This window comes from Gadus macrocephalus, chromosome 14 (assembly GCF_031168955.1).
Source record: "Gadus macrocephalus chromosome 14, ASM3116895v1".
Classification (NCBI taxonomy): Eukaryota; Metazoa; Chordata; class Actinopteri; order Gadiformes; family Gadidae; genus Gadus; species Gadus macrocephalus.
The window spans coordinates 4,218,994-4,245,977 of record NC_082395.1 but is presented as its reverse complement, the minus strand read 5'-3'; the positions used below and the strand labels follow the sequence as shown (position 1 = coordinate 4,245,977).

General features: G+C 49.2%; 2 protein-coding genes across 3 annotated transcripts; one reads left to right on the top strand and one right to left on the bottom strand.

Moving 5' to 3' along the window:
- Positions 1 to 6: 6 nt before the first annotated feature.
- LOC132471746 (fibronectin-like) lies at positions 7 to 16,771 on the top strand. 2 transcript variants are annotated; one of them, XM_060070979.1, is made up of 23 exons: positions 7 to 205; positions 1,321 to 1,596; positions 2,085 to 2,276; positions 2,718 to 2,807; positions 2,947 to 3,213; positions 3,743 to 3,859; positions 4,206 to 4,367; positions 4,778 to 4,933; positions 5,503 to 5,619; positions 6,260 to 6,529; positions 7,023 to 7,213; positions 7,417 to 7,504; positions 7,777 to 7,956; positions 8,043 to 8,132; positions 9,035 to 9,223; positions 10,873 to 10,962; positions 11,781 to 12,166; positions 12,847 to 12,985; positions 13,602 to 13,763; positions 14,243 to 14,368; positions 14,595 to 14,701; positions 15,740 to 15,835; positions 16,109 to 16,771. In XM_060070979.1, exons 2-23 carry the CDS (start codon positions 1,368 to 1,370, stop codon positions 16,178 to 16,180), a joined length of 3,516 nt encoding a protein of 1,171 aa, XP_059926962.1. In that variant the 5' UTR covers positions 7 to 205; positions 1,321 to 1,367; the 3' UTR covers positions 16,181 to 16,771. The 2 variants fall into 2 exon arrangements, with proteins under 2 accessions (XP_059926962.1, XP_059926963.1); XM_060070980.1 differs by lacking the exon at positions 1,321 to 1,596.
- Positions 16,772 to 17,077: 306 nt separating this feature from the next.
- On the bottom strand, positions 17,078 to 26,058 carry atic (5-aminoimidazole-4-carboxamide ribonucleotide formyltransferase/IMP cyclohydrolase). Its single transcript, XM_060070985.1, has 15 exons — positions 25,864 to 26,058; positions 25,567 to 25,693; positions 25,294 to 25,437; positions 24,686 to 24,774; positions 22,602 to 22,753; positions 21,532 to 21,688; positions 20,924 to 21,049; positions 20,538 to 20,645; positions 20,191 to 20,276; positions 20,003 to 20,092; positions 19,529 to 19,654; positions 19,202 to 19,294; positions 18,604 to 18,786; positions 18,127 to 18,282; positions 17,078 to 17,444 (listed from the first exon to the last, which is right to left on the bottom strand). The coding sequence occupies exons 1-15, from the start codon at positions 25,880 to 25,882 to the stop codon at positions 17,325 to 17,327; spliced, it is 1,776 nt and encodes a 591-aa protein (XP_059926968.1). The 5' UTR covers positions 25,883 to 26,058; the 3' UTR covers positions 17,078 to 17,324.
- Between the last annotated feature and the right edge of the window lie 926 nt (positions 26,059 to 26,984).

Genomic DNA, 26,984 nt, shown 5'->3' with positions numbered 1-26,984 from the left:
CTGCAGCCCTGACGGGTTACCGTGTGACGAGCCACGGGTCCTCCGTCGAGGGCCAGCGCAGAGACACCCTGGAGGAGTTTGTGGGTCCGACCAGACCTCCATGAACCTGGAGGGCCATGAGTCCCGGGGTGGAGCACGAGATCAGCGTGGTGGCAGTGAAGGGAGACCAGGAGAGCAAGGCCAGTGTCCACCACCGTCACGCCAGGTAGGACCACCATCTACTTCCTGTTAGCATAGCGTCCATAGGCTACCGTGGCCAACTTCCCTTCTAATAGTATCCACGGTTACACCGAAGGACGCCATGCTAACTCCCCTGTTCTCACGGTGACACAAGGTAGGTCTCCAGGATCCTGAGCACCTCTATGCTAACTTCCTGTTAGAATGCTTTTTTTAGGCTAGCTAGCTGAACTCTCTGTTAGCATAGCATCCCTAGCAGGAGCAGGACTCAAAGTGACGCATCATGAGCAGGTAGACGTTAGGGCATCTTGGTCAAGGATGCCTCAGGACATATTGGTTCACAACAAGAACCATTCGTCTGGGAGTCCCGCACCCCACCACGAGACAATCCTGCCGCGCTACTTTAGACTGAATCTCACTCATTTGCACCACCTCTACTAACATTGGCTGAATTTAGTTTTACTAAATGTCAAGCATATGCATGCAACTTTGAATGTGTTATAGATTAGATTACCTTTGGGAATAATTATACTTACATGTTGGAAATGATTTAATTCATCCCGTGAGATTTAATCATAATTTAGGAGTTGTATGATAATGACTGTACTTGGGAATTGATAACTCTTGTTCATTTCAGCATGGCTACTGTTTCACTTAATGCTGTTTCTGGGTGTTTAAATGCTTTAACAAGAATGGGAATTAATTTAATTTAATTCTTAAAGACAACGTGAAATGAACACAAACAACCATCTCCCCTTCACTTGCATATAGACACATTTTTTCGACTGGGACAATATTTTCCCATGGGCTGGGCTTACCATCTTCCACCAATATAAACACTATGGGCATCATCTACTAGGACACAGAGCCGAAGTCCTGGTCGTCTCCCACACATACGCAGATGAGTGCATACATCTTTGGCCTCGCCAACCCCACCATAAAACCTAATTCGAATCTAATACACATCCTTGTACACCATCAACTTCACGTTGTCTTTAAACCCTCACTGAGACTTCAATGGGGCTCGGTGCACGGTGATGCTTAACTGTCTTAATCTCACTGCCCCTCTGCACGCGCCCCTTCTCACCCTCACCCCTCCAACCCTCACCCCTCCAACCCCTCAAACCCTCACCCCCCGTCCAGCCATACCGCCGCTCCGCGTAGACTTTGTGGACATTACTGACACCACCATGGGCCTGCGCTGGACCCCGCTGACACACAGCGCCGTCACGGGCTACCGCATCACCGTGGTAACCGTGGGCGGGAGCCAGCCCATCGTGCGCGACACGGTCGACCGGTCCTCGGGCCGCTACACGGTGGTGGGCCTGGAGCCCGGCGTGGACTATGACATCAGTGTCGCCACGGTGACGGAGAACGGCGAGAGCACGCCGGTCACACACACAATGCACACGCAGACGGGTGATTTAACCGCTTCTACTGACTACCGGTTGGGGGTGGGGGGGGGGAGGGGGGGGGGGGGGGGGGGGGGGGAAGGGGGTGATGGAAAATAACCAGAACATGTGATTGCACATAAAGTCCTAATTGACATGTAACATGAGCTAAACCTATAACCTTTAACATGCACATTGAAACAAGCAATATTAATATGCATGTAACGCATGCATCGATATGCAAAAAATCGCATGCAATAATAATTAATGCGCAGATGTTACGGCCAAGCCTTCATTTTGACAGGAACGTGTTTATGTTTAGTCAGATTAGGTTAGCCACTCCTCTCTAAGCCTTGATATACCTTCACCACGGAGGGGTAAAGCGTTGGTTTCTCCCCTCCCTTGGCAGCTAGTTACAGCACTTAACTAAACAGGGGTTGCCCCCCTGCCAGTTCCTCTTTAATCCCACCCCTGACCCGCTGCTGTCACTAAACCGCCCCCCCCCGCCGCTCGCAGGCGTCCCCGCTCCGGAGAACCTGAGGGTCGGAGGGGTGGGCTCCGACCACATGAGGGTGACCTGGTCCATCCCCAGCGTGCCCACGCCCAGCCAGATCTCCCGCTTCGTGGTGCGCTACCATCCGGTGGCCAGCGACGAGGACGTGAGAGAGATCAACGAGGGCGGAGCCACCAACACCGTCCTGCTGCAGAGTAAGACTCAGGGCTTCCTGTCACCGTTTTTGAACTCGTGGCGCTGTACTTCCTGTTCACTCCCTGTATGTTTCCTGTTGTACACTATACTGCACTCTTGTTACACTTCCTGTTTACTTCCAGTTTACTTCCTGTCCTCCGCTGTACTGTAGCATCTGCTCACGTACCCTGAGCCACATGTGCACTTCCTGTTTACATCCTGTTTACTGTACACGTCTGGTTCGGACATGATGCACTTTGTTGCAGTCTGCAGTCATTTTTGTATCAATGATGATGTTGATCATTATGATATCTGTTTAAAGTTATAACTTTATATGTCTAGCAAGACAGATATGCTCAAAGGTTACAGGACTGGGTAAAACTGTTTCTTGCTGCACCTTCTTTTTCCTAGTTATGGTCAGTGATTAGACATTGGTGTGTTCCTCTTGTGGTACCGTGCAGACCTCCTGCCCTACACCGAGTACCACATCAGCGTGGTGGTTGTGTTCGGAGACCGAGAGAGCGTGCCGGTCACAACAACACAGAAAACCAGTGAGTTGGACAAACAAAATAGCTGTTTTCGGTTCCTTGCGTGGTTGTGCATTTGTAGTTGTTCTTGCATCTGTGTGTAGCTCTGACCTCCCCCTTCCTCCCCTCCACCTCTTCCTCCCCTCCCCCCACCACCACCCAGCCCTGGACTCCCCCACCGGTCTGGACTTCTCTGAAATCGCCACCAATTCCTTCACCGTCCACTGGGTGGCGCCCACGGCCGTGATCAGCGGCTACCAGCTGCGCTACGAGCAGGTGAACAACAAGCGGGTCAGGGAGGAGCGCCTGCCCCCAAGCCGGAACCACTACACCCTGACCACCCTGGAGCCCGATACCGAGTACCTGGTGTCACTGTTCGCCGTCAACGCCCGCGACGAAAGCCTACCTCTGACCGGCACTCAGGGCACTAGTGAGTACTAGTGCTGTTTATATACATGTGTGTACGTCCTGGGTTAAATTCCCGCAGCCCTCCCTAGCTGCAGTCTGTCTGCAAGCGTCAAAAAGATGAAAAAAAGATGGTGACGCTCAAACTATGTTGACTGGGGCAGAATGTGGCCCGGGATGTACGTAGAGCGGGTTGGCTGGAACCCGGAAGGTTGCCAGTTCAATCCCCGGCTCCTCCTAGCTGAGTGTCGAGGTGTTCCTGAGAAAGACACCTCACCCTGATCGCTCCCGACGAGCTGGCTGTCGCCTTGCATGGATGTCACCGCCGTCAGTGTGTGTGTGTGTGTGTGTGTGTGCATGAATGGGTGAAAGTTAGATAATATTGTAAAGCACTTTGAGCGTCAACTGGTTAGAAAAGCGCAATATAAATGCAGTCAATTGACCATTTACCATTGACTATGTAGGCAAGGTTGCGGCATAATTATGAAGACAGCGTACTTGTGGTTTCTTTGGCGACAGTGGTGACTATAACAGAGCTGTGTTATGTCTCTCAGCCTCGGACGCCCCCAGTGACCTGGCGGTGGTCTACTCTGAGCCCACCAAGATCAGCATCAGCTGGGACGCCCCCTCGGCCCCAGTGAGGTACTACAGGGTCACCTACGGGACCCAAGGTACAGCCTGACTCAGTCATCAATCAGCAGTACAAAAGAACACGACACCACAATCTAAACAATACAAATGGCAGCAATAATAATCGACGACCTTAACGTGCTCCTTTCCTTCTACTCTTCTGCCTCTCTTCCTTCGTCTCTCCCTCTCCCTCCCTCCTTCACCCTGCCTCCCACCCTCCTCTTGTTCTGACTCTCTTCTCTCCTCTCCCCCTCTCCCTATCCCTCCCCCTTCATCTGCCTCTTCCTCCTTCTCCCTCTCCCTCCCTCTTCCTCCTTCTCCCTCCCTCTGCCTCTTCCTCTCTCTTCCTCTCTCTTCCTCTCTCTTTCTCTCCTTCTCTCCCCCCAGCTGGGGAGACCCCACAGGAGTTCACCCTGCCAGGCAGGGAGACCAACGCCACCATCACCGGTCTGAGCTCAGCCACCGACTACACCATCACCGTGTACGCCGTCAGCGGGCGGGGGGACAGCCCCTCCTACAGCACCCCCGTCGCCGTCAAACACACCACCGGTGAGGAGCGGTTCAGGGACGAGTGTCCGGCATGGGACACTAGGGTTGGACGTTGGGGAATATAGCCAATCAACAGAAGGGAGTTCAGAGCCTTGAACTCATATTAAAAAAGCCACCGGCGTTTGGATTCAGTTGCAAAGAAAGCCGTCAATGCTGGCACAATAATATTAATTGTACGTTTTGCTAAAACGTCGCATTAAGACAACACGTACAAAACAAAAAACGAAATATTCAAGAAATAACAAAGGATGGTATATAAAACCAGCACAAACACACGATAGATGTCATTGTCTGAACATTGCAGAAAAAGGACCAATATTCTTCTTTCGGCCAAATCCCGTCCCCCCCAGTGTGAGTGAATGTCACTGCTAGAGATGCGCTCTGAGACGCGACGTGTCTCCCTCCCCCAGAAATGGACAGCCCTGTCGGCCTGGAGGTCACCGGGAAGACCATCGACTCCCTGACCGTCCGCTGGAGCCCCGCGCCGGGCCCCGTCTCCGGCTACAGGATCTCCAGCACCCCCGAGAACCAGCCCAGTGACACCTTCTCCGAGGTCCTGGGCCCAGGTGCGTTACCGGGGCGTCGGCTGGTCCTTTAGCCGCTGGAACCGGTTCATGTTGTGGATACATACTTCTGTTACATATGTGTGTGTGTGTGTGTGTGTGTGAGTGTGTGTGTGTGTGTGTGTGTGTGTGAGTGTGTGAGTGTGTGTGTGTGTGTGTGTGTGTGTGTGTGTGTGTGTGTGTGTGTGTGTGTGTGTGTGTGTGTGTGTGTGGGTTTGTATGTGCGTGCGTGTGTGTGTGTGTGTGTGTGTGATTGTGTGTGCGTGCACACACACACACACTTACGCACGCGCACGCACGCACGTATGCACGCACACTAACGCATACACATACAGACGCACATACATATATATATATATACATATATATATGTATTATATATAAAATAACCATTCTACATAAAGTACAAACATACAAAACACAACATAATTAGATGCAAAATATATAAATATGAACATAACACCATTTATTCACTAATATGTCTAAAGTTAATACAGGTGACGTATCGCGTTCTTTTTGGGCCATGGTGCCACCCTTACTCATCCTCCTGTCTTCTTGTCCGTCCTGTTCAGCCCAGACAGAGAGGACCATCACTGGCCTGAACCCGTCCACGGTCTACACAGTCCGGGTGTTCGCCCTGGACAAGGACAACAAGGCCTCCCCGCCCGCCGTGGAGACCGCCACCACTGGTTGGTGGAGACCTGGTCACATGACCAGAAATGGCCTTTGGTTTTGTTTGTTTGTAATGGACTGTGACATTGTGACAAATCTACACTGAATACTATTTGTACTGATATTAATGTTGATAAATGTAATAACGCATAATATCAACAGTTAGGATTAAAATAAGAGTAACAACAAAAATCCTAATAATTCAACACAATAACAATATCTAGATATAGATATAATGTTATATAATATTATAAATATAATAATATATATAATAATAATATATATAATATTATTATAAATATATATAATTACTATAATTACATAAACCTAACCCTACAGCAGTGTTTCCCCCAGCACTGTATGGTTAAGGCTGCCACCTTCACAACAATAGGGCCCCGCCTTGAGTACCAATGTATAAAAAAATAATTATATATATATATATATATGTCTAATTATTATATATTATTATAAATATATATATCTTTTTTTTATTATTATGCAAAGTAGAAAACTCTCGTAGGGAATGAAAACATACTTCCATCAGGTATAAGAAATAAAGATAAACAATGCAGCAGTAACACCGTTCACCACAATGGTCGTGCCACACCCGGAGCCCCAGGGGGCCACACCCTAACCCCCTTCTCCCTGCGCCCGCAGACATGGACGCCCCCAAGCAGCTGAGCTTCTCCGACGTGGACTCCACCTCCATGCGGATCTCCTGGGCGCGTCCCAGCGGCACCGTCTCCAAGTACCAGGTGCTGTACTCCCTCCCCGGGGACCGGGAGCGGGAGCTGCGCCCGGCCCCCCGCCCCGACCAGAGCACCGCGCTGCTGCGCGGCCTGCGACCCGGCGCCGTGTACACCGTCAAGGTCATCGCCTACCAGGACCGCCGCCCCAGCCGCCCGCTGGTGGGCTCCCAGGCCACCGGTACGAGCAGGGCAGCCGCCAACTCAGTCCGGACACGCACACAGAGGCGCAGGGCCTGGCACATGCACGCGTCACGCCGCACACATACACACCGCACAACGCGAGTACACGGAATGCAGATACACGCGCACGCGCAGATGCACGGGCGCGCGTACACACCGCACGCGTGCACGTACAAACCACGCAGACACACACACACACGCATACACACCGCACACGCACGTACACACAAATGCACACACCACACAGCCGTACATACATGCGCGTGTATGTACACACCGCAAATACACACCACACACACACACTTGCCCTTTTTGTTTGTACAAAACAAAGGGGGATGCGAACAAAAATGTAAAAACGACTGATGATTCTTCTTCACGACTAGAAGGTTCTTCCTCCTCAACTCCCTTCGAAATTTGGCAGCAATCCTGGCATTCTGATTCATCGCTTTGTCCCGCCGTTGTCTTTCCTCTCTCCATGACCCCCCCCCCAGCCATCCCCGCTCCCACGGACCTGAAGGTGGACTCCCTGGAGGCCACCACGGTGGTCCTGTCCTGGCGCGCCCCCGACTCCCAGCTCACGGGCTACCGCGTGGTGTTCCACCCCAAGGACAGCTACCAGGGGCCCGCCAAGGAGCTGAACCTGGCCCCCGACACCACCAGCGCCACCGCCAGCGGCCTGATGGTAGGCCCCGCCCCCCGCCCACGTCTCCCCTCCCCCTTCTGTCCTGGCCACGCCCCCCTTGTGTACTGCCCTGCCCTTCGACCTGGCGCCCACTAATTGTGGAAGCTAGGAGTTTTTATTCCGGTTGTTTCATTCCTCCATATGACTTGTGGGTGTGTGTGTGTGTGTGTGTGTGTGTGTGTGTGTGCATGTGTGTTTTTCAGGTGGGAACCACGTACATTGTCCAGGTGTTTGCGCTTCAAAACACTCTCTCCAGCCAACCATTAACAGAAGAAGTCACCACACTGCAAGGTAACACAAACACACACACAGACACACACACTCAGACACACACACACACACACACACACACACACACACAAACACACACACAGACACAGACACAGACACACACACACACACACACACACACACACACACACACACACACACACACACACACACACATACACACACACACACACACATACACACACATACACACAGATACACACACACACACACACAGATAAACAAACACACGCCCAGCTCCTTGAGTCTGACGCTGTCCCCGCCGTGTGTAGAAGTGAGCGCTCCGCGACAGGTCGTCGTCAGGGAGAGGACAGAGAACTCCTTCACTCTGGTGTGGCGAACCAAGATGGAGCCCATCTCCGGCTTCCTCATCATCACCACGCCCGTGGACAGATCCAGCGGCCCCATCAGGGAGGTGGTCCCGGGGGACAGGAAGCAGTTCACCCTGACCGGTAAGGTTCGAGACTGACCGAGACTGATTATAGATGCGCCGCGTATTTCCCTGTTGAACACCACTGTGGTTCCCTCGCTGCTGAAGGTCTGCAGCCGAACACGGCCTATGAGATCGCCATGTACACGCTGAAAGGGGACGCGAAGAGTCCCCCCTACATCATCACTGAGACCACAGGTACGGCACCACACAGAGATCGGCGAAAATTGTACCGGCCTACGTCATCAGTTGACAACTTGACAACTGATTTGATTGGGTTGTCCGTTGCCGGGCAGGTTTCAAAAAACATTCGGCTCATGTTTCCAAAGATGAAATAACATCATACAGATAACGGATCGCTAGTTAACACTTGTTTTTACTTTATATTTGTATTGTATTGAATTGTTTAATCGAATTTAGCTAGTAAACTGAGTGTTTAAAGCAGGTTTCAAAAACCTGTCTTGTCACGCTCAATGAAGGAGTGCAATGAACGAGCATGAAAGTTTGCGAATGTTCAAGAACCTTCCTACTTCATTCGACGCGATCGCCCGTTGCCAGGCAACAGACGATCGCGTCGTCTGTTGCCAGGCAGGTTTGGAATTTGTCAACAACTGATGACATAGGCCGGTACAATTTTCGCCCCCGGTACAATTTTAACGTGACAGCGCCACACACAAAGACAGTCCACTCTAGGGATGGTCACCAATTCTATTAATTGACATGTTCATGTAAACAGACTAGTATCACTTAGTTTTTACCTTTGACGCGTTTCGACTACTTCCTGCAGTCTTCTTCAGAAGCGTTGGATGTTGCTGTGACGCTTCTGAAGAAGAAGTAGTCGGAAAAAAACGTAAAACTAAGAGATACTAGTCTGTTTACATGAACCTATCAATTAAACATCAAGTTAGACTAAATGAACCTTTTCGAGTTAGTCACCAATTGTCTTTCAAATCGATTATGATAAAGGAAAAACAAAGCACAAATAAAATAATAAAATGTTAACGCATCTACAACATATATACATCAAGGATTAGCTTATTTTTACTTTCGGGTTTTAATTGTGCTTACATCAAATAAATGTCCATGTTTCTGTGTCTCAGCCGCGCCGGCGTTCCTGCCCCCGACCAACCTGGAGTTCTTGTCCTTGACCCCCACCAGCGTGTCCTTCCGCTGGCTGCCCCCCTCCACCCGCCTCAGCGGGTACTATATCACCTACGAGGAGTCCGGCGGACCCCCGCGCGCACTCAGCCAATCCCCCCACGCCGGCCAGACCTACGCCACCATCCACGGTACCCGGTGGTTTCTCTCTCTCTCTCTCTCTCTCTCTCTCTCTCTCTCTCTCTCTCTCTCTCTCTCTCTCTCTCTCTCTCTCTCTCTCTCTCACTCACTCACTCACTCACTCACTCACTCACTCACTCACTCACTCACTCACTCTCTCTCTCTCTCTCCCCATCCGAAACCACAATGATGTCAAACCTCAGCATACTATGTTCTGTCACAAGTGGGTGGGTCCCACCGAGCTGGTAGGATAGATAAACCAGCCTACCTAGTGGTGAACCGGTAGGATATATAGACCAGCCTTCCCAGTAGACTGTACCAACTGGTAGGATAGACAGGCCACCCAACCAGCCGGCCTAGTAGACTGTACCATCTGGTAGGATAGACAGGTCAACCAACCAGCCGGCCTAGTGGACTGTACCAACTGGTAGGATAGACAGGTCAACCAACCAGCCGGCCTAGTGGACTGTACCAACTGGTAGGATAGACAGACCAACCAACCAGCCGGCCTAGTGGACTGTACCAACTGGTAGGATAGACAGGTCAACCAACCAGCCGGACTAGTGGACTGTACCAACTGGTAGGATAGACAGGTCAACCAACCAGCCGGACTAGTGGACTGTACCAACTGGTAGGACAGACAGACAGACCAACCAACCAGCCGGCCTAGTGGACTGTACCAACTGGTAGGACAGACAGACCAACCAACCAGCCGGCCTAGTAGACTGTACCAACAGGTAGGATAGACAGGTCAACCAACCAGCCGGACTAGTGGACTGTACCAACTGGTAGGACAGACAGACCAACCAACCAGCCGGCCTAGTGGACTGTACCAACTGGTAGGACAGACAGACCAACCAACCAGCCGGACTAGTGGACTGTACCATCTGGTAGGATAGACAGGTCAACCAACCAGCCGGCCTAGTGGACTGTACCAACTGGTAGGATAGACAGGTCAACCAACCAGCCGGCCTAGTGGACTGTACCAACTGGTAGGATAGACAGACCAACCAACCAGCCGGCCTAGTGGACTGTACCAACTGGTAGGATAGACAGGTCAACCAACCAGCCGGACTAGTGGACTGTACCAACTGGTAGGACAGACAGACAGACCAACCAACCAGCCGGCCTAGTGGACTGTACCAACTGGTAGGACAGACAGGTCAACCAACCAGCCGGCCTAGTGGACTGTACCAACTGGTAGGACAGACAGGTCAACCAACCAGCCGGACTAGTGGACTGTACCATCTGGTAGGATAGACAGGTCAACCAACCAGCCGGCCTAGTGGACTGTACCAACTGGTAGGACAGACAGACCAACCAACCAGCCGGACTAGTGGACTGTACCAACAGGTAGGATAGACAGGTCAACCAACCAGCCGGCCTAGTGGACTGTACCAACTGGTAGGACAGACAGACCAACCAACCAGCCGGACTAGTGGACTGTACCAACAGGTAGGACAGACAGACCAACCAACCAGCCTACCACTGGACTGTTCAGTTTTGAAATGGCTTGTGACGGCTGTTCAACATCACATCCCCTGGTGGCGACCTAGGGGCCCTTCATTATAAAGGGCCCCTCCCGTGCCTTGCTGAAGGCCCTGGAGGGGGGTCGGAGTGGGACTGGTGAGGTCTGACTCTGTGCACTGTGTTCCTCCAGGCCTGAGACCCAACACCCGGTACCTCATCAAGATCTACGCCGTGCAGAACCACCGGAAGAGCCCAGCCCTGGAGGGCAAAGTCAACACCAGTGAGTGCTTAAGCTATGCACACACACACACACACACACACACACACACACACACACACACACACACACACACGCATACACACGCACACACACACACACACACACACACACACACACACACACACACACACACACACACACACACACACACACACACACACACACACACACACACACACTCACACACACACACACACACACACACACACACACACACACACACACACACACACACACACACACACACACACAAATATACATGAGATCAAACAATGCAGCAACTCCACACACCTAGGAAACAGCACAAAGGTAAGTATGCACTTGCGTGCGTGTGCCTATGTGTGTGTGTGTGTGTGTCTGGTAATGCACACAATTTGCATAACAAGTGTATGTGCTTCTAAAGGTACTGTGCTATACACTATATGCAAGCCCATCAGATTTGAGGCAGGTTTTCACAGAATGATAGTAGCCTACGACAGTCAGAACTGTAACTGACACAGCAAGTAAGTAATCCAAGCATTTGGAATTGTGGAGTACTGAGTACTACTGCAGAGATAACACCACCTCTGTAACACTAGAGGCTGTGAATTAAACAATCAGTGGATACTGTTTATCAGGAAACTTCAAACAGTATCTGTGATTTTGAATGCCTTCTGGAAACACCATTCAAAACATCCCCTGTGTGTCGACGATACTTCTCAAACACCCACGGTGTTGCACAAGAGAAACATCGCCCCCTGCTGGCCGCGACATGCTACTGCGCCCCCCTGCCGCTCCCCCAGTCTAACCCGCCCGCTAACCCTCTCTGCCCCGCATAGAAGTGGAGCCCTCGCTTATCCCCACCAGCCCCGAGGAACCCGACACCTCCGACATCCTGGTGACCTCCAGCGGCCAGCCGGGCCAGGACGGCCACGGCCAGGGCGTGGAGTACGAGTACAGCGGTACCGGCGGCGGCGGCGGCACGCCCCAGCCCCAGCGCGAGACGCTGGTGCTGCTGCCGCTGCCCGACCGCGACGGGAACCGCATCCCCGTGGTGGAACCCCAGCTGCCCGCTGTTAACCCGTATGCTTTCATAGAGCAGTCCACCGGGCTGCCCCAGGAGGCCCAGACCCGCACCACCGTCCGCTGGCCCGCCTACCGCCAAAGCACCGCCTACCTGGTCACCTGCCGCCCGCCCTCCCAGAGCGGGGAGACGGAATTCCAGGTGAGCGAGGCAGTAGGCCTGCCGGCGTAGCGGTGGTAGTGGGGGTGTGATTGCTGGGGGCATTAGAGACGGGGCCTAAAAAAAAAAAAAAGTTTGGTTCCTGTTGGTTGTCAGTTGAGGTCATGGGTAGGTAGGGAATTTATTTTATTTTTTTATTTTATTTTTTCCAGCGGCAGCGAATGATAGGTAGGTTGTTTTCATTTAAAAACGAGAAAATTCGCTCATCCTTGTACAGAATGAAGAGGTGCTTCATCACCAAAACGTAATTATAGTTTGCATCAAAAAAAATATATAATTTTAAAACCCTAATTTTTATTTATTTTTTTAAAGCTCATAACATCATTTGGGTCACACATAAATTGACAGGGTCGGTCGGAAACCGGAACCAAACAAAACTTTTTTTTAGGCCTGGACTAGGTGTGAGGGGGGGGGGGGATATGGTGGTGGCATTAGAGATGGGAGTTCTAGGTGAGCGAGGCAGTAGGCCTGCAGCCTCGTGGTGGTAGTGAAGGTGTTTGTTGGAGTGTTATCGATGGTGGCATGAGAGTATGACTACCATTTGAGTGAGACACTCAGTTTTGACGCCCAACGAGTGTCGAGAAGCCCTGGCAATCAATGAGTGAAGCGCTTCATCGAGGCGTGATTGATTCAGTGATGCATCTCGTCTCGTCGTGTGTCAGATGCGTCTGCCCAACACCGCCACTGGCGCCACCCTGGTGGGCCTGAGCTCTGGGGTCTCCTACAACGTCATCGTGGAGGCACTGAGGGGGCTCCTGAAGGAGAAGATCCTGGACACCTACATCACCGCCGGCAACTCAGGTGAGACCAGAAACTAGGTCTGCTTTCAGGATATATCTCAGCACCTCAGTACTGACTGCCGATTTGGGAAAATGGCAATGGTCGAGCTTCTCTGAGAGTCTTTCGGGATTTTCCTGAACCTTAATTCTGTAACTATTATGATTAAATATGATTAGATATTATTGTATTCTAATCACTCCCTTCCTCTCTCTCTCTTCCCCCTAATCACCACCGCTCCCGCTCTCTCTCTCTCTCTCTCTCTCTCTCTCTTTCTCGCTCCCGCTCTCTCTCTCTCTCTCTCTCTCTCTCGCTCCCTCTCTCCCCTCCCTCTCTCTTGTCCCTCTCACCCCTCTCTCTCTCTCTCTCTCTCCCTCCCTCCCTCCCTCTCTCTCTCTCTCTCTCTCTCTCTCTCTCTCCCTCCCTCTCACCTCTCTCTCTCTCTCTCTCTCTCTCTCTCTCTCTCTCTCTCTCTCTCCCTCTCTCTCTCTCCCTCTCTCTCTCTCCCTCCCTCTCACCTCTCTCTCTCTCTCTCTCTCTCTCTCTCTCCCTCTCTCTCTCTCTCTCCCTCTCACCTCTCTCTCTCTCTCTCTCTCTCTCCCTCCCTCCCTCCCTCCCTCTCACCCCTCTCCCTCTTCAGTCAGCGAAGGCGGGGCCTCTGGCAGCGACTCCTGCTACGACGCCTTCACGGCCACCACCCACGAGGTGGGCGCCCAGTGGGAGCGCATGTCCGAGACGGGCTTCAAGCTGTGGTGCAAGTGCCTGGGCATGGGCAGCGGCCACTTCCGCTGCGACTCCTCCAGTAAGACTCACTCCCCCACAATGCAGCGCTGCACCAAAGACTGTAGTGGATAGGAATATGAGCCTCAGCGAGGTCGACTGTTTGTTTACACACACAACCGTCAGGACGTCGTCCATTTTGTGTTACGGTCCGCACCATTCGTTGAGATGTATATAAATAATACATATACAGTATAAAATACATAATTGTATTATTTATATAATACATAATATGAAACAGTGTTCATATGATTTAAACTTCCTGAGAGGAAAGTTAATCAAAAACAACAAAAGAAAAAGTGATATTATAGTATTTATACATGTAGTTCAGAATCGCCAATCATTGTAATGAATATAATAATATGATTAATAGTATTAATGTATAACAAACTGTATAATAATCATGATCAATCATCTTAACAACATGATATATGTGAATAAATACTAATACACACAAAAATATTAACCCCATCCCCCAACCAACGCTTTATTTCACCCCAGAGTGGTGTCATGACAACGGCCACAACTACCGCGTGGGCGAGAAGTGGGACCGCAAGGCCGACAACGGCCACATGATGAGCTGCACGTGTCTGGGCAACGGCAAGGGCGAGTTCAAGTGTGAACCGCGTAAGTTCCTGGTTCGATTCCCGGGGTGGTGTGTGTGTGTGTGTGTGGGTGTGTTGTGTGGAGTTGCGTTGGATTGGGTGCGTTGCGCGCGTTGTGTTGTAGAAGATGATGCGTGTTTTGTTCTGCCTGTATTGTGTTGTGTCTTGACTAAGCTATGTGCGTGTGTGTGTGCGTCTGTGTGTGTGTGTGCGTGCGTGTGTGTGTGTGTGTGTGTTTGTGTGTGTAGATGAATCGGTGTGTTACGATGAGGGGAACTCGTACAATGTGGGCCAGCAGTGGCAGAAGGAGTACGAAGGAGCCATCTGCACCTGCTCCTGCTTTGGAGGACAGCAGGTGAGACACGACCCTACACCAAGACACCTATCATCTATTCATTGATTATATATTATCTATCTATGAATGGGGTTAGCTAGTACAGAGAAGGGGCATAGGGGTTAGACAGTACAGACAGGTCATAGGTATGGGTAAGACAGTGCAGAGACAGGTCACTAAGGAGCAGGTAGGGGTTAGACAGTACAGAGACAGGTCACTAAGGAGCAGGTAGGGGTTAGACAGTACAGAGACAGGTCATTAAGGAGCAGGTAGGGGTTAGACAGTACAGAGACAGGTCATTAAGGAGCAGGTAGGGGTTAGACAGTAGAGACAGGTCATTAAGGAGCAGGTAGGGGTTAGACAGTACAGACAGGTCATAAAGATGCAGGTAGGGGCTAGACAGTGCAGAGACAGGTCATTAAGGAGAGGGTAGGGGCTAGACAGTACAGAGACAGGTCATTGAGGAGCAGGTAGGGGTTAGACAGTACAGAGACAGGTCATTAAGGAGAGGGTAGGGGCTAGACAGTACAGAGACAGGTCATTGAGGAGCAGGTAGGGGTTAGACAGTACAGAGACAGGTCATTAAGGAGCAGGTAGGTGTCATACAGTACAGAGACAGGTCATTAAGGAGCAGGTAGGGGTTAGACAGTACAGAGACAGGTCATTAAGGAGCAGGTAGGGGTTAGACAGTACAGAGACGGGTCATTAAGGAGCAGGTAGGGGTTAGACAGTACAGAGACAGGTCATTAAGGAGCAGGTAGGGGTTAGACAGTACAGAGACAGGTCATTAAGGAGCAGGTAGGGGTTAGACAGTACAGAGACAGGTCATTAAGGAGCAGGTAGGGGTTAGACAGTACAGAGACAGGTCATTAAGGAGCAGGTAGGGGTTAGACAGTACAGAGACAGGTCATTAAGGCGCAGGTTGGGGTTAGGGATGCCTACAGGTTGCACTCTTGTCATTCGGGCTCAAACCCAGAACCTTTCATCACCCAAGCCCCTACACTGTCCTTCCTCCATGTTGACCCAAGCCAAACGCTCTCTCTGGTTGTTCTCCTGAAGGGCTGGCGTTGTGAGAACTGCCGCAAGCCGGGCACAGGGGTGGATGCCAGCCTGCTACAGCCGGTCCGCTATGGTGACAACAACCCCTTCAAACCGGTGAGTGTGGTGCTCAGGGCCCACTGTCAATCACACTCACCCCGCCTCCAGCACTGCAAATACTGAGTGGTGATTGGTTAACGTCACAGGTTATACAAGTAATGTCAGACCATGCAAACTGTCCACATCGGCTTGGTATGGTAGGGAAGAAATACCAAACATACAAAATAACGTACATATTAATCACCAAACATTAAATAGAACATTTAAACTATAGACAATTTTCGTTTCCCCGTCTGCCTACGTCTAAATTCCCTTCTTGTGTCCCACTAGAAACTACACTGTCCCATCGAATGTCTCCGACCAGACCTGCTGGCTGACGCCATCCACAGCCCCCTGGAGTAGAATCATTCCCCCCCCCCCCCCCCCCCATCATTGTCAGTTCCCCGGGTTGTCATAGCGACAAGCCTAACACACTGAAACTGTTGCTCTGCTACTCGTATCTAGATTTTCTGTTCTACGTTTGCTTTGACTTTCCATCCCTAGTGCCTTTCTCTTCATTGCACAGCACCTTGTATTTCACTGCGTTTCTGTGTTCTTACCTTTTCCGAGAGCATGTCGCTCTCCTATTTTATACTCATAAATCTCACCATTTTTATGTATTGTGGCACAAAATATGATTTCTTAATGGCAGTGTACAAGCTGTCCTAAATCAAGCACTGTTGTGCAGAATGTGGCTGTAATAAGCAGTGGAATGTACATGGAAGTGCATGTTTGGTTCGTGGCCTCCCGTCTCTTAGTAGGGAGGAGCTAGAAGTGTGTGGTGGACACAGAGTGAGTTCGTTATGTTCCTCAGAACTATTTTTTCTAATTTATCCTTCCTGTCACTGTGTGTGTGAGTGCCTGTAGTGGGGTGTGCAAGATTATTTTTGTATTTTTTTGTACTGCTCCTGTAACAAGAATCTGAATTTAATAAAGCTGGACAGATTTAAACAACTTGGCAGTTTATTTTACAAGTACTAATAAAACCCTATATAATTAGCCTTGTATTGTCAACAGATTCAAACAGGACTGTTTGTTGTAACAGCTGCTTACCATTAACACCACATCAGGGTCACTTGTTTGTTTACTCGCCAGTAAAATAAGACAATAAATCAAAAACTGCAATCAAGATCAGTCTCTTACCAGATAATGGCATTGATCCAAAAAGGGGTTAAGACTATTGGTGTTAATTCATAATAATAGCATAAACACATCCTCCATTAGCCCCAACTGTTGCCCAAAGAACAAAATAAAACCGACTCTTTCTACAGCAGTGTTTTAATACAAGATGTAAACACGAGTGAGAAACCAACAGTTGTTATTCCATTAGTTGGATAGGAATGGATGCCATGTTGTGCCCTGGTGACCCATCCGCATCACGTTGTGCAGTAACAGCATTAGGAATGTAACAGAGAGCAAAGCTAAGTAACTACGGTCTCCCGACAGTGGTCTGGACACAGAGCCAGTGTGGTGAAGCAGCTGGGGCCCTAGGCTCCCACAGAGGAGCTCAGTGGTGGAAGAGGCGCAGGGTGGTGTGAGCCAGGGTGATGCCCTGCTCGTTGCAGGCCTGGATCACCACGTCGTCGGCCGTGGAGCCCCCGGGGGCCGCGATGAACGCCACACCACTCTGCGGAGGAGGGCGAGGAGACGATGTGATGAGGAAGGCCGGCAAGAAGAGGAAAAAGAAAAAGAAAAGAGAAGGGAAAGGAGAAAATACAAGGAAGAGGAGACTCTAGGTCAGGGGTCACCAACACAGTGCCCACACAGGTCCTTGCGGGCACCATGGCGCCCGCAAGGACCACATGAGGCGCCCGCAGATCTGTTCTAAAAATAGCACTACTCAATCTTGAACAACTCTTTCCCACCTTTTTTAAGTCATTGTTGATAATTATTGTGAGAAATCATTAACATGACTTTAATTAACATGTCTTCACATAGATGAGTGTCATTAATCATCAATAGTAATATATAACTAAAGGCAAACTGAGCAAATTTGTTATTTCAGAAGAGTGTATAGAACCGGTTGCCGACCGGGTGCCCTTCGTATGACTCAGTGCCCATGAAGTAGCTCTCAGGTTCAAAAAGGTTGGTGACCCCTGCTCTAGATCAGTTGATAGAAGTTTCGAACTTTGATTTCAGGGGTTGTTGCAGTGGAAGTGTAAAGACATGAGATTCGATTCTCCCAGAAGGATCGATGAACAGAAGCTTAGAGACTAGCAGAGTGGATTCAGTTAAAACACCAATCGATTAGATCCAGTTAAACGGCTGGTGGAGGTGGAGGTGTGTATCCGTGTGTGTGACAGACGCACCTTCCTGGCGCGGTCCACGTTGTCCCTGAAGGGGAAGAAGGCGTCGGAGCTGAGGGCCACGCCCTGCAGAGAGCTGACCCAGGTCTTCTTCTCCGTCTCCGTCAGAGGCTCGGGGACCTCCTCGAACATCGCCTTCCAGGCCGCCAGGTCCGGACCCTGACACACACACACACGCCCCCCTCAAACTGGAGCTCCAGACACTTCTAGACACACACACACACACACGCCCCTGCGCACACACACACACGCCCCTGCACACACACACACACACGCCCCTGCACACACACACACACACACGCCCCTGCACACACACACACACACACACGCCCCTGCGCACACACACACACGCCCCTGCACACACACACACACACACACGCCCCTGCACACACACACACACACACACACACACACACACACACACACACACGCACACACACGCACACGCCCCCCTGTTTCTCCGGCGGTAGCCGCGCTCACCTCTCCGATGGTGTTGCTGACGTACTGGTCGATGGCGTTGGCGATCTCGGCCCGCTTCACCCCGGAGCGGAACTTCATCCCCAGCACCCTGGGGTGGCGCCGGAGCCACCAGTTGTCCGCCTTGTCGCCGGCCAGACGGGTGCAGTGGATACGAGACTGCTGCCCGGCGCCGATGCCGATCACCTGGACGGATGCACACAAAGTGTTAACGCAGGTATAACCAATGCCTGTACAGTGACTAACTAGCTCTTCGCTAACATCTTGCTTGTGTCCCAAGATATTACATATTAGCACTGGGGAACCAATACGAAAGGTCTGCCTAGTCACCTGATCTGCCGAAAGATCGCCAAAGATCTTCTGAAACTCTTGCCTCGTCAATTTCCCGCCAGACAAAACCCTAACTCAAACACAACCTGGGGGGTGGGGGGCTGACCCTACATGGACAGAGCTCTAGTTCAGGTCACATGACAAAAGACCCCCCAAAAGGTAATACTGACATCTGGGCTGATTTCATCAACAGACGCCTTTGGGCCTAGAGGTGAAGAGACCCTTCGTCTAACCCCCCAGAGCCCCCAGGTCCCCCCCAGACCCTCGTTACCTGGCCGTCCTTGGCGTAGCACACAGAGTTGGACTGGGTGTATTTGACGGCGATGGTCGCCACGGTCAGGTCGCGCAGGGCCTTCTCAGAGAGCTGGAGAACAGAACAGAATCAGAGTGTCAGCTGCTGGGAGACTAGATATCCTCCAGGTTGGTGTTATTAACATGTTGTTAACATGTTCAAATACTCCCGATGTTTAAACTGTTCAATTGTGAAATGGTGGATATATTTTAAAAAAAATATGGAGAGATTTGAGTAGAGGGCCCTGTAAAACTATTATGGGATAGCCTGTGGAAACCGCATGTCAAGGCATGAGGAGCGGCTCACCGTTCCCTTGGAAACCACGTTGCTGAAGAGCTCCTTGTCGATGGGAGCGCCGTTCCGCCTCTGCTTGAGGTGGAGTCCGAACAGCACGCGCACCTCCGGCTCGTCTGGCTCGTAGGCCGGGTCCATCTGGGACGGACAGAACACAGCCGTTACCACGACGACCCATCGCTGGCCGTGGTCACCGGGTTGTCATGGGGACAACCATGACCACCCGTAATCTGCAGGAACAACCGAAACACGACGACCTGTTGAACAGGTTGTCAGAAAGTAACACCTGGAGAACACAGTATTTATTAATCACTCAGTATCCGGGAGTCTTTGTACCTGGAGAACACAGTATTTATTTAATACTCATTATCTAGGTGTCTTTGAACCTGGAGAACACAGTATTTATTTAATACTCATTATCGTGGTGTCTTTGAACCTGGAGAACACAGTATTTATTTAATACTCATTATCGTGGTGTCTTTGTACCTGGAGAACACAGTATTTCCCACCCTTCTTCTTGGCCAGGATCTTCAAAGCCTCCTCCTCGTATCCCGGGGCGATGATGCCGTCAGACACCTGGGAACAACCAATCAGACACCAGGACACTCAGGGTTAGGGTTTGCCAAGCCAATGAAAAGCCTTCCTATTGGTCGACAGGGAAGCCTGTCACCTACCTCTCTGGATATGATCCTGGCCGTGGGGACGTCACAAACGTCCGACAGGGCGATGAAGTCTCCGAAAGACGACATCCTGTCGGAACCTTTGGGGACAGGAAGGGGATTTGTGTCAACAGACAAGCCATTAGGGAATGTCATGGAGCAAAGTGTTTCAGATACATTCTGCAGTATTTTAGAGTTTTTATCACTCAAATGCAAGGCAAAATATGAAAAGAATTCACTAAATACAGTTTGGAAAGCCAACATCTCAAAAAGTTCCAAGAGTAATAGCAGGACCAGCCATTTTCTCAACATACTCCCACTTTTTCTGCACTTGATTAATCTATAATATTATGATGACTGACCTCTGGCCCTGGCGTAGGCGGAGGCCAACGGGGTGAGGTCCTGCAGCATGTCGCTCACCATGCACACCTTCGCCTCCTCCTCGGACAGAGGAACCCCCACCGCAGCTCCTGGAGACATGAAGAACCGGGGAGACAGCCAGACAAGAGGTAGAGAGAGACAGTGAGACAAAGAGAGAGTGAAATAGAGATAAACATAGACGGAGATGGACAGACATAGAGAGAACATGAGAGAGCTGGATAGACGAGACAAAAGTGGAGACCAGAGATGATAGATAGAGAAAGAGCAACAGAGAACCACATAGAGAGAGATGGATCGAGAAACACAAGTAGAGAGGGCGTGAGAGAGAGAGAGACAGTAAATGCATTGAAGAGTGGGAATACATTACCTGCAGGGCTGACGTGCTTGAAGGAGGTGGCAGCGGCCAGTCCCAGGGCAGCCTTCAGCTCTCTGACCAGCTGCCAGGCGTTGAGGGCGTCACACAGGTTGATGAAGCCAGGGGAACCGTTCACCACTGAGGAACCCACAAACAGTGAGCACCACAACACCAACCTACTTTAGGAATCCATTTGTACAATACCGACAACCCATCACTGAACGTAATATAAATACCATAACAATCAACAATATTCAGATGTAACAATTGATAGATAAGTAGGCCTTTAACTCGCATGCCAATCATGGATCTCAGCTGTGAGAGGGAGGGGCTAAACCGTGATGGGAGTTTCTTATATAGGAGTGGATGTGGGTTACATAGGAGTGGGAGGGGTTACCTGTAAGGGGGCGTGGTGACCCCGCCTACAAACAAACACACAGAAATGCACCACACACCGTGGTGTTATACTACAAGGTTCTGAGTGGGTGTGGCTTATATAGGAGTGGGAGGGGTTACCTGTAAGGGGGAGTGGCTCGTCTATGAGTAGGTGGGGCTTACATACTAGTGGGAGGGGTCAGCTGTGAGGGGGAGTGGCCCGTCTCTGAGTGGGAGGAGCCTACCTTTGAGGGGCAGAGCAGAGTGCAGGGTGTAGAGTTGGGCCGGGGCCTGGTGGGGGTTCATGCCGTAACGCAGGGGCAGCTGGGAAACCCCGCGGCTATACTGGCCCCGGAAGTAGTCTGAGATGGCGTCATCGTACTGCGCCGTCTGGGTGAAGGCCTGGGACATAGATTCATATTAGAGTCATATTAGGATGAAGTGGACTTCGTTTCGATCTCAGATTCACAGTTTAGAAGCACTGTTGAAAATAATCAATGACAAAAATCACTGAAAAACAACAGTTTACAGGAGCGACGGTTTTTGAAACACATTTCCACACCTGATTAAGGTTAATGGTTTTAAATTTCAATTTGTAAAATGTACTAAAATGTACTGTAGGCATTTTTGTAAAATGATTTACAAAAATAAACCTGTTTTTTCAAAACAGGTTTATTTGGGTCCATACATCAGTAGCACTGAGTAGCATCTGTGAACTCAGTACAAACAGCGAGTGTGAGACTGACACAGTTTACTTAGTTTACTGATGACCGAGGTGCACATTTACCAGATGAGCTCAATTGTTAGCATAAGAATCAATCGAAACAAATGTTACAATTCTGCCTTTCAGCGGGTGACCCTTCGGGACCCCAGGTGGACTTTGGTCAGAGGTTTGTTGGCGGATTTGGTCAAATTGAACAGATAAAATCATGTGTTGGACAAAATTGGGAACATTACGCCACAACACCAGCCGTCTACTATCAATGGAGATTAAATCAGCAGCTTAACCACAACTCAGCACAATTCAGTCGCTGTCCTCATGTGACACACAAAACCACGACAACAGACAAGACCGATAACAATGTTTAAAGAGTGAAACATTGGTTTCTTTGTGATTGTATGGCAAAGTTGACCCCTGAAGGGAAAAAGACGGATTTCCAACAGTGGAATACAGTTGGAGATGTGCTTTAACCACAAAGTTCACCCACATGACAGGATCAGCCAATCTAACTGCTGCCGGTCAATCCCTGACCTCATCAAGCGGGTGACGGCGTGACGCCAACTCTTTCCAATGTTCTAAACTGCGATGTCATACCTTCAGAGCCAGGGTCCGGCGGGTCTCAAGCGTCGTGTCCTTGCCCTCGGAGCCCTCCATCTCCGTGGCAACCAGGGGGTAGTCGGCCGGGTCACACACGATGGTGACGCGGGCGTGGTTCTTGGCCGCCGCTCTGAGCAGTGTGACCCCGCCTACAACCACACACACACACACACACACACGGTTGATCAGATATTCCCATGGTTACGACCCCCTGCAACTTGGTGATCTTTTTTTTAGTGCCGTCAGTTAAACGCGTTATTAACGGCGTTAACGCAAACCAATTTTAACGGCGTTAATTTATTTTTTATTTTTCTTTGGCTCATAACAAAGAAGCAGTAGCCTGACTGCTATGTTCAAGGCAATATGTTTGTATGTTCATCGTTTAATTGCACTATTGGCTCGTGTGAGAAAAATTGTGAGAAAAGTGAGAAAAATTAATGGGTCAAAGAAATCAAGGGATATTTAGCATAGAAAAAAAATTGCGATTAATCGCGAGTCAACTATGACATTAATGCGATTAAATATTTTAATCGCTTGACAGCACTACTTCTTTTGTACCGTGGTTGTGCAGGGGCGTTATAATGAGCAATGTTGTGTACGAAATGCGCCACACACCATGGTGTTACACTAAAAGTGTCTGAGAAGCGTAATCCTCACTGGGACGCAGACGCCAATAACAAACCGCTGCTCGGATGGAGCTTCACCATCCACACAGACCTTTGAGTTACACTGTTGTTGTCCGGGAAGCCTAACCTTTAAATGTAGCAACCCGTATTAAAAGAAAGTGTCATCAGGATTTGGTTGAGAAAACCATGCATGTATGAGCCATAGAATTGCAACTGATGGAAGGTACACTGCAGCACGATACTAACTAGGGCTGCAACAACAAATCGATAAAAATCGATTACTAAATGCGTTGGCAACGAATTTGGTCGTCGATTCGTTGTGTCGCACGATTAATAAGTTACTCGTAGGCGCAGCACTGTTTACAGCCAGCCGCCGACAGGTTGGTTCATGGTTCATGCACGCCCACAGCGAGCTTTAGTGTGAGCGACCACAGCTTGTATTGTGGTCATATGTTAACACTGGACTGTAGGCCTACATAAAAGTGTTGGACCTTCACTGTCTTTGGGTTAAAAAAACTCCTTCAACTCAGTATCCGTCTAGTCCAACCGAAAACTCCGTCAGCTGCAGCTGCTGTAGACGTTGTGCCGACGGGCTCGGAGTCGGCACCGCGTGCATCAACAGTCATTCAAAGCAGCGGTAGTAATCACGCAACCGGACGGTGTAGAAAGTCCCGTCAGTTAAAAATAGTAATGCAGTTTTTGAATCCATGTTAAAATCGGCAGGATATAGAGCTAGTTAGCTTAAAACCTAACCAATGGTCACAAACAATGTCAAATGTGATGTGTTCAGGTCGGCTCAGTAATATGATTGAGGCCTTCAAATGCAACAGAAAAATAATAATAATTGAGATTTTGGTGAAAACTTGTTTTTCCCAGTAATATAAAATAGATAGTAAAGATAGAATTATGACCTGTTTAATGTCCTATCTTGAACTATCATCTTATCAGCAATTAAAGCAATATTACAAGTTCTATTTCAAGGAGTCTCGAAAATGGTATCAATAGGTTCGACCGGTTAACCATGGACATCCCTTACATACATATAAAAGTATATCATACATTGTATGTTTTTTTTTGTGATATCCCAGTTATGTTTTATTAATTTTTTTTATATTTAATATTACTTTTAATAGTTCCGGGACGTTGGAGCAATAACCTGGTGTTTTTACACTTCAGTCTGCACTGTGAATTTGAAGTAATGTTCAGTTTTTGAATAAAGATGCGGCAATTCCAAATGTTTCTTTTTTTTATCCGATTCATCGATTAATCGAAAAAACAATCGACAGATTAATCGATTATTAAAATAATCGTTAGTTGCAGCCCTAATACTAACTCTCTGTAAAGACTTGATTGTGGAGACATTTTAATCTCTCACCGTCTAATACCCCTGCGACAAGTTATTTTCTGTGATTGGACAACACCATGGAGTCTCCGTGCTCTAGGCCCGCTTCTCACCGATGTCAATCTGCTCCACTGCGTCCTCCACCGTCACATCGGGGCTGGAGATGGTCTTCACGAAGGGGTACAGGTTACAGACCACCACCCTACACAAACAGACACTGCATGAATCCAGGGAATGCAGCTGGCACTTGAATGAGTCCGGTCACTTTTAAAGTTGTGGCAAATTACCTGTTTTAGCTTGTTTTGGATCTCGTTTATTTATTTTTTGGATGAATAGTTTTTATACAACCAATAGAGGCTGACAACTTTCTGCTTGTCAGTTATTTTATTAATTCTATTGACGGTGAGCATCTGGTGAGAAGGAGCCCACGTTAAGGTTTTACCATGTCAAACTCTGATTAATAGCAATCATGTGCTTGACATCTCTCAAAAAACTGACCTACCAATCAAAGGCTTGTTTGAGAGAACACACGTTAACCACTCCTCCCTCCATTTGGTATAATGACCCACGTCATGAGACCAGCAACACATCCTCAATTACAGTCGGAAGATCTGATTCACGTGTCGTGGGGGTTTCAGTTAATCAATTCACTAGGATCATAGGCTCCAACATCTGGCTTCATCTTTATCAATTGTGACTGGTTTGTGTGACCAAGTCTCACCTGACCAGACTGTAGCCCAGCTTCTCCATGTCAGCCATGTCTGACGGGGTGCGTCGGGCAAGGATGCCTCCGTGGACTGCGGGGTGCAGGGTCTTCACCCGCCCTCCGAGCATCTCTGGATGACCAGTTAGCTCAGACACGTCCCTGAAAAAAAAAAACACTTTTTATATGCAACACTCAGAACCAAAAATAAGAACAACTGCGATGTAGTACTGTGTTTACACCCTGAGAAAGAGAGCAGGAGTAGTCTAAACTGGGTCATGGTGGGCCTACCTCACCGCCAGGCCAGCATCCCGCAGCGCCTTCGCGGTTCCCCCGGACGCCACCAGCGATAGACCCGTGTTCACGAGTCTTTTGGCGAACTCCAACAGTCCGGACTTGTCGGACACGCTCAACAGAGCTGTGAGTGTCAAAAAATACAATAGTTATTCAAGTAGGCGAGGTAGTTTACGACCATTTTCTGAGTTCTCCGGTTGAACTTGGCTCAGTTAAGAAGAGCCAGGGTTTGTGTTAGCATTGAGCACGATGGAGCTTTATTATTCAGTTTACGAAAACAACAGAAAGGCTTACCAAGTTCAGAGCTGGCCATGTCTGCAGCGGGACCAACAAAAAGTGACCGAAAGACGGAGGCTGGTTCACTCTCTTCGGAGTTTGGTGAGTAAGTTATTGACCTGCTGCGCACTGAGACTGAATGCAGAGCCTGTGGAGAGACAGGGAAGCGAGAGAGACACGCACGTTGTTTTCTGCACCGCCCCCTCCCGTCCGCCCGCGCTCTGTCCAATCAGAGCACGGCGATTAATAAAGTTTCGGATCAAATACGATGGAAAAAAAAATATATATAGGGTCATATGACGTCATAGCAATACAACAAGTCCACCGACCACGCGGTCCGTGATTATGGAGGACTGGTAATGATAACCTTAGCACTTGTCAGCCCACATTACAGTTCACTACCTTGACTTGACGACGACACTTCAATAAAAATTATATATATATATATATATATGCTGGGGGGTGGCGGAGAGACAGCATTAGTCTGTTTTTCTGTGTTTAACTTTGGAGGCATACGTACTGTAAACATTGACAGAATGGAACGTTTTTCTCTATGGACATAATAATAACTATCCTAATGTTATTTTATGATGAGATTTTCACATAACCATGCACACAAAGTGAATATGGAAATTCAGAGTAGGCCTAACAGCTCGAGGTGTCAGTGGACGCACTATCTGAGTTAATTTATGGATGTTTAGTTGGTTAGTTAGTTAGTTAGTTAGTTAGTTAGTTAGTTAGTTAGTTGGGTGAACTGCTCCTGGCGTTTTTCATGCCCATTTGAGGTTTTGAAGGAAGGTAGGCTATATTATGTTTAAGAAATAACTTAAATAATATATTTTACCGCCACCCAGTTATCCTATAGGCCTATATGCGCTTGTTACTGACAAGCGCATAACTCTGACAGCATATTTTGACTCATACTGTAAGAGTGTCTTCACGCAAGGAATATTGACAAAGCACGCAGACAGTTATCACATATTCTTTATGATAGAAGAAGAATAATATGTAGGTCTACTATAAGACAAAATAAGATAGGATTGTACTTTTTGAATCCCGGGGGAAATTCGTGGTAAGAGGCTGTTGCGTCTCTAAGTGCCCCATCCGGTGAAACATCACCCACATGTTTAAGGGAATTA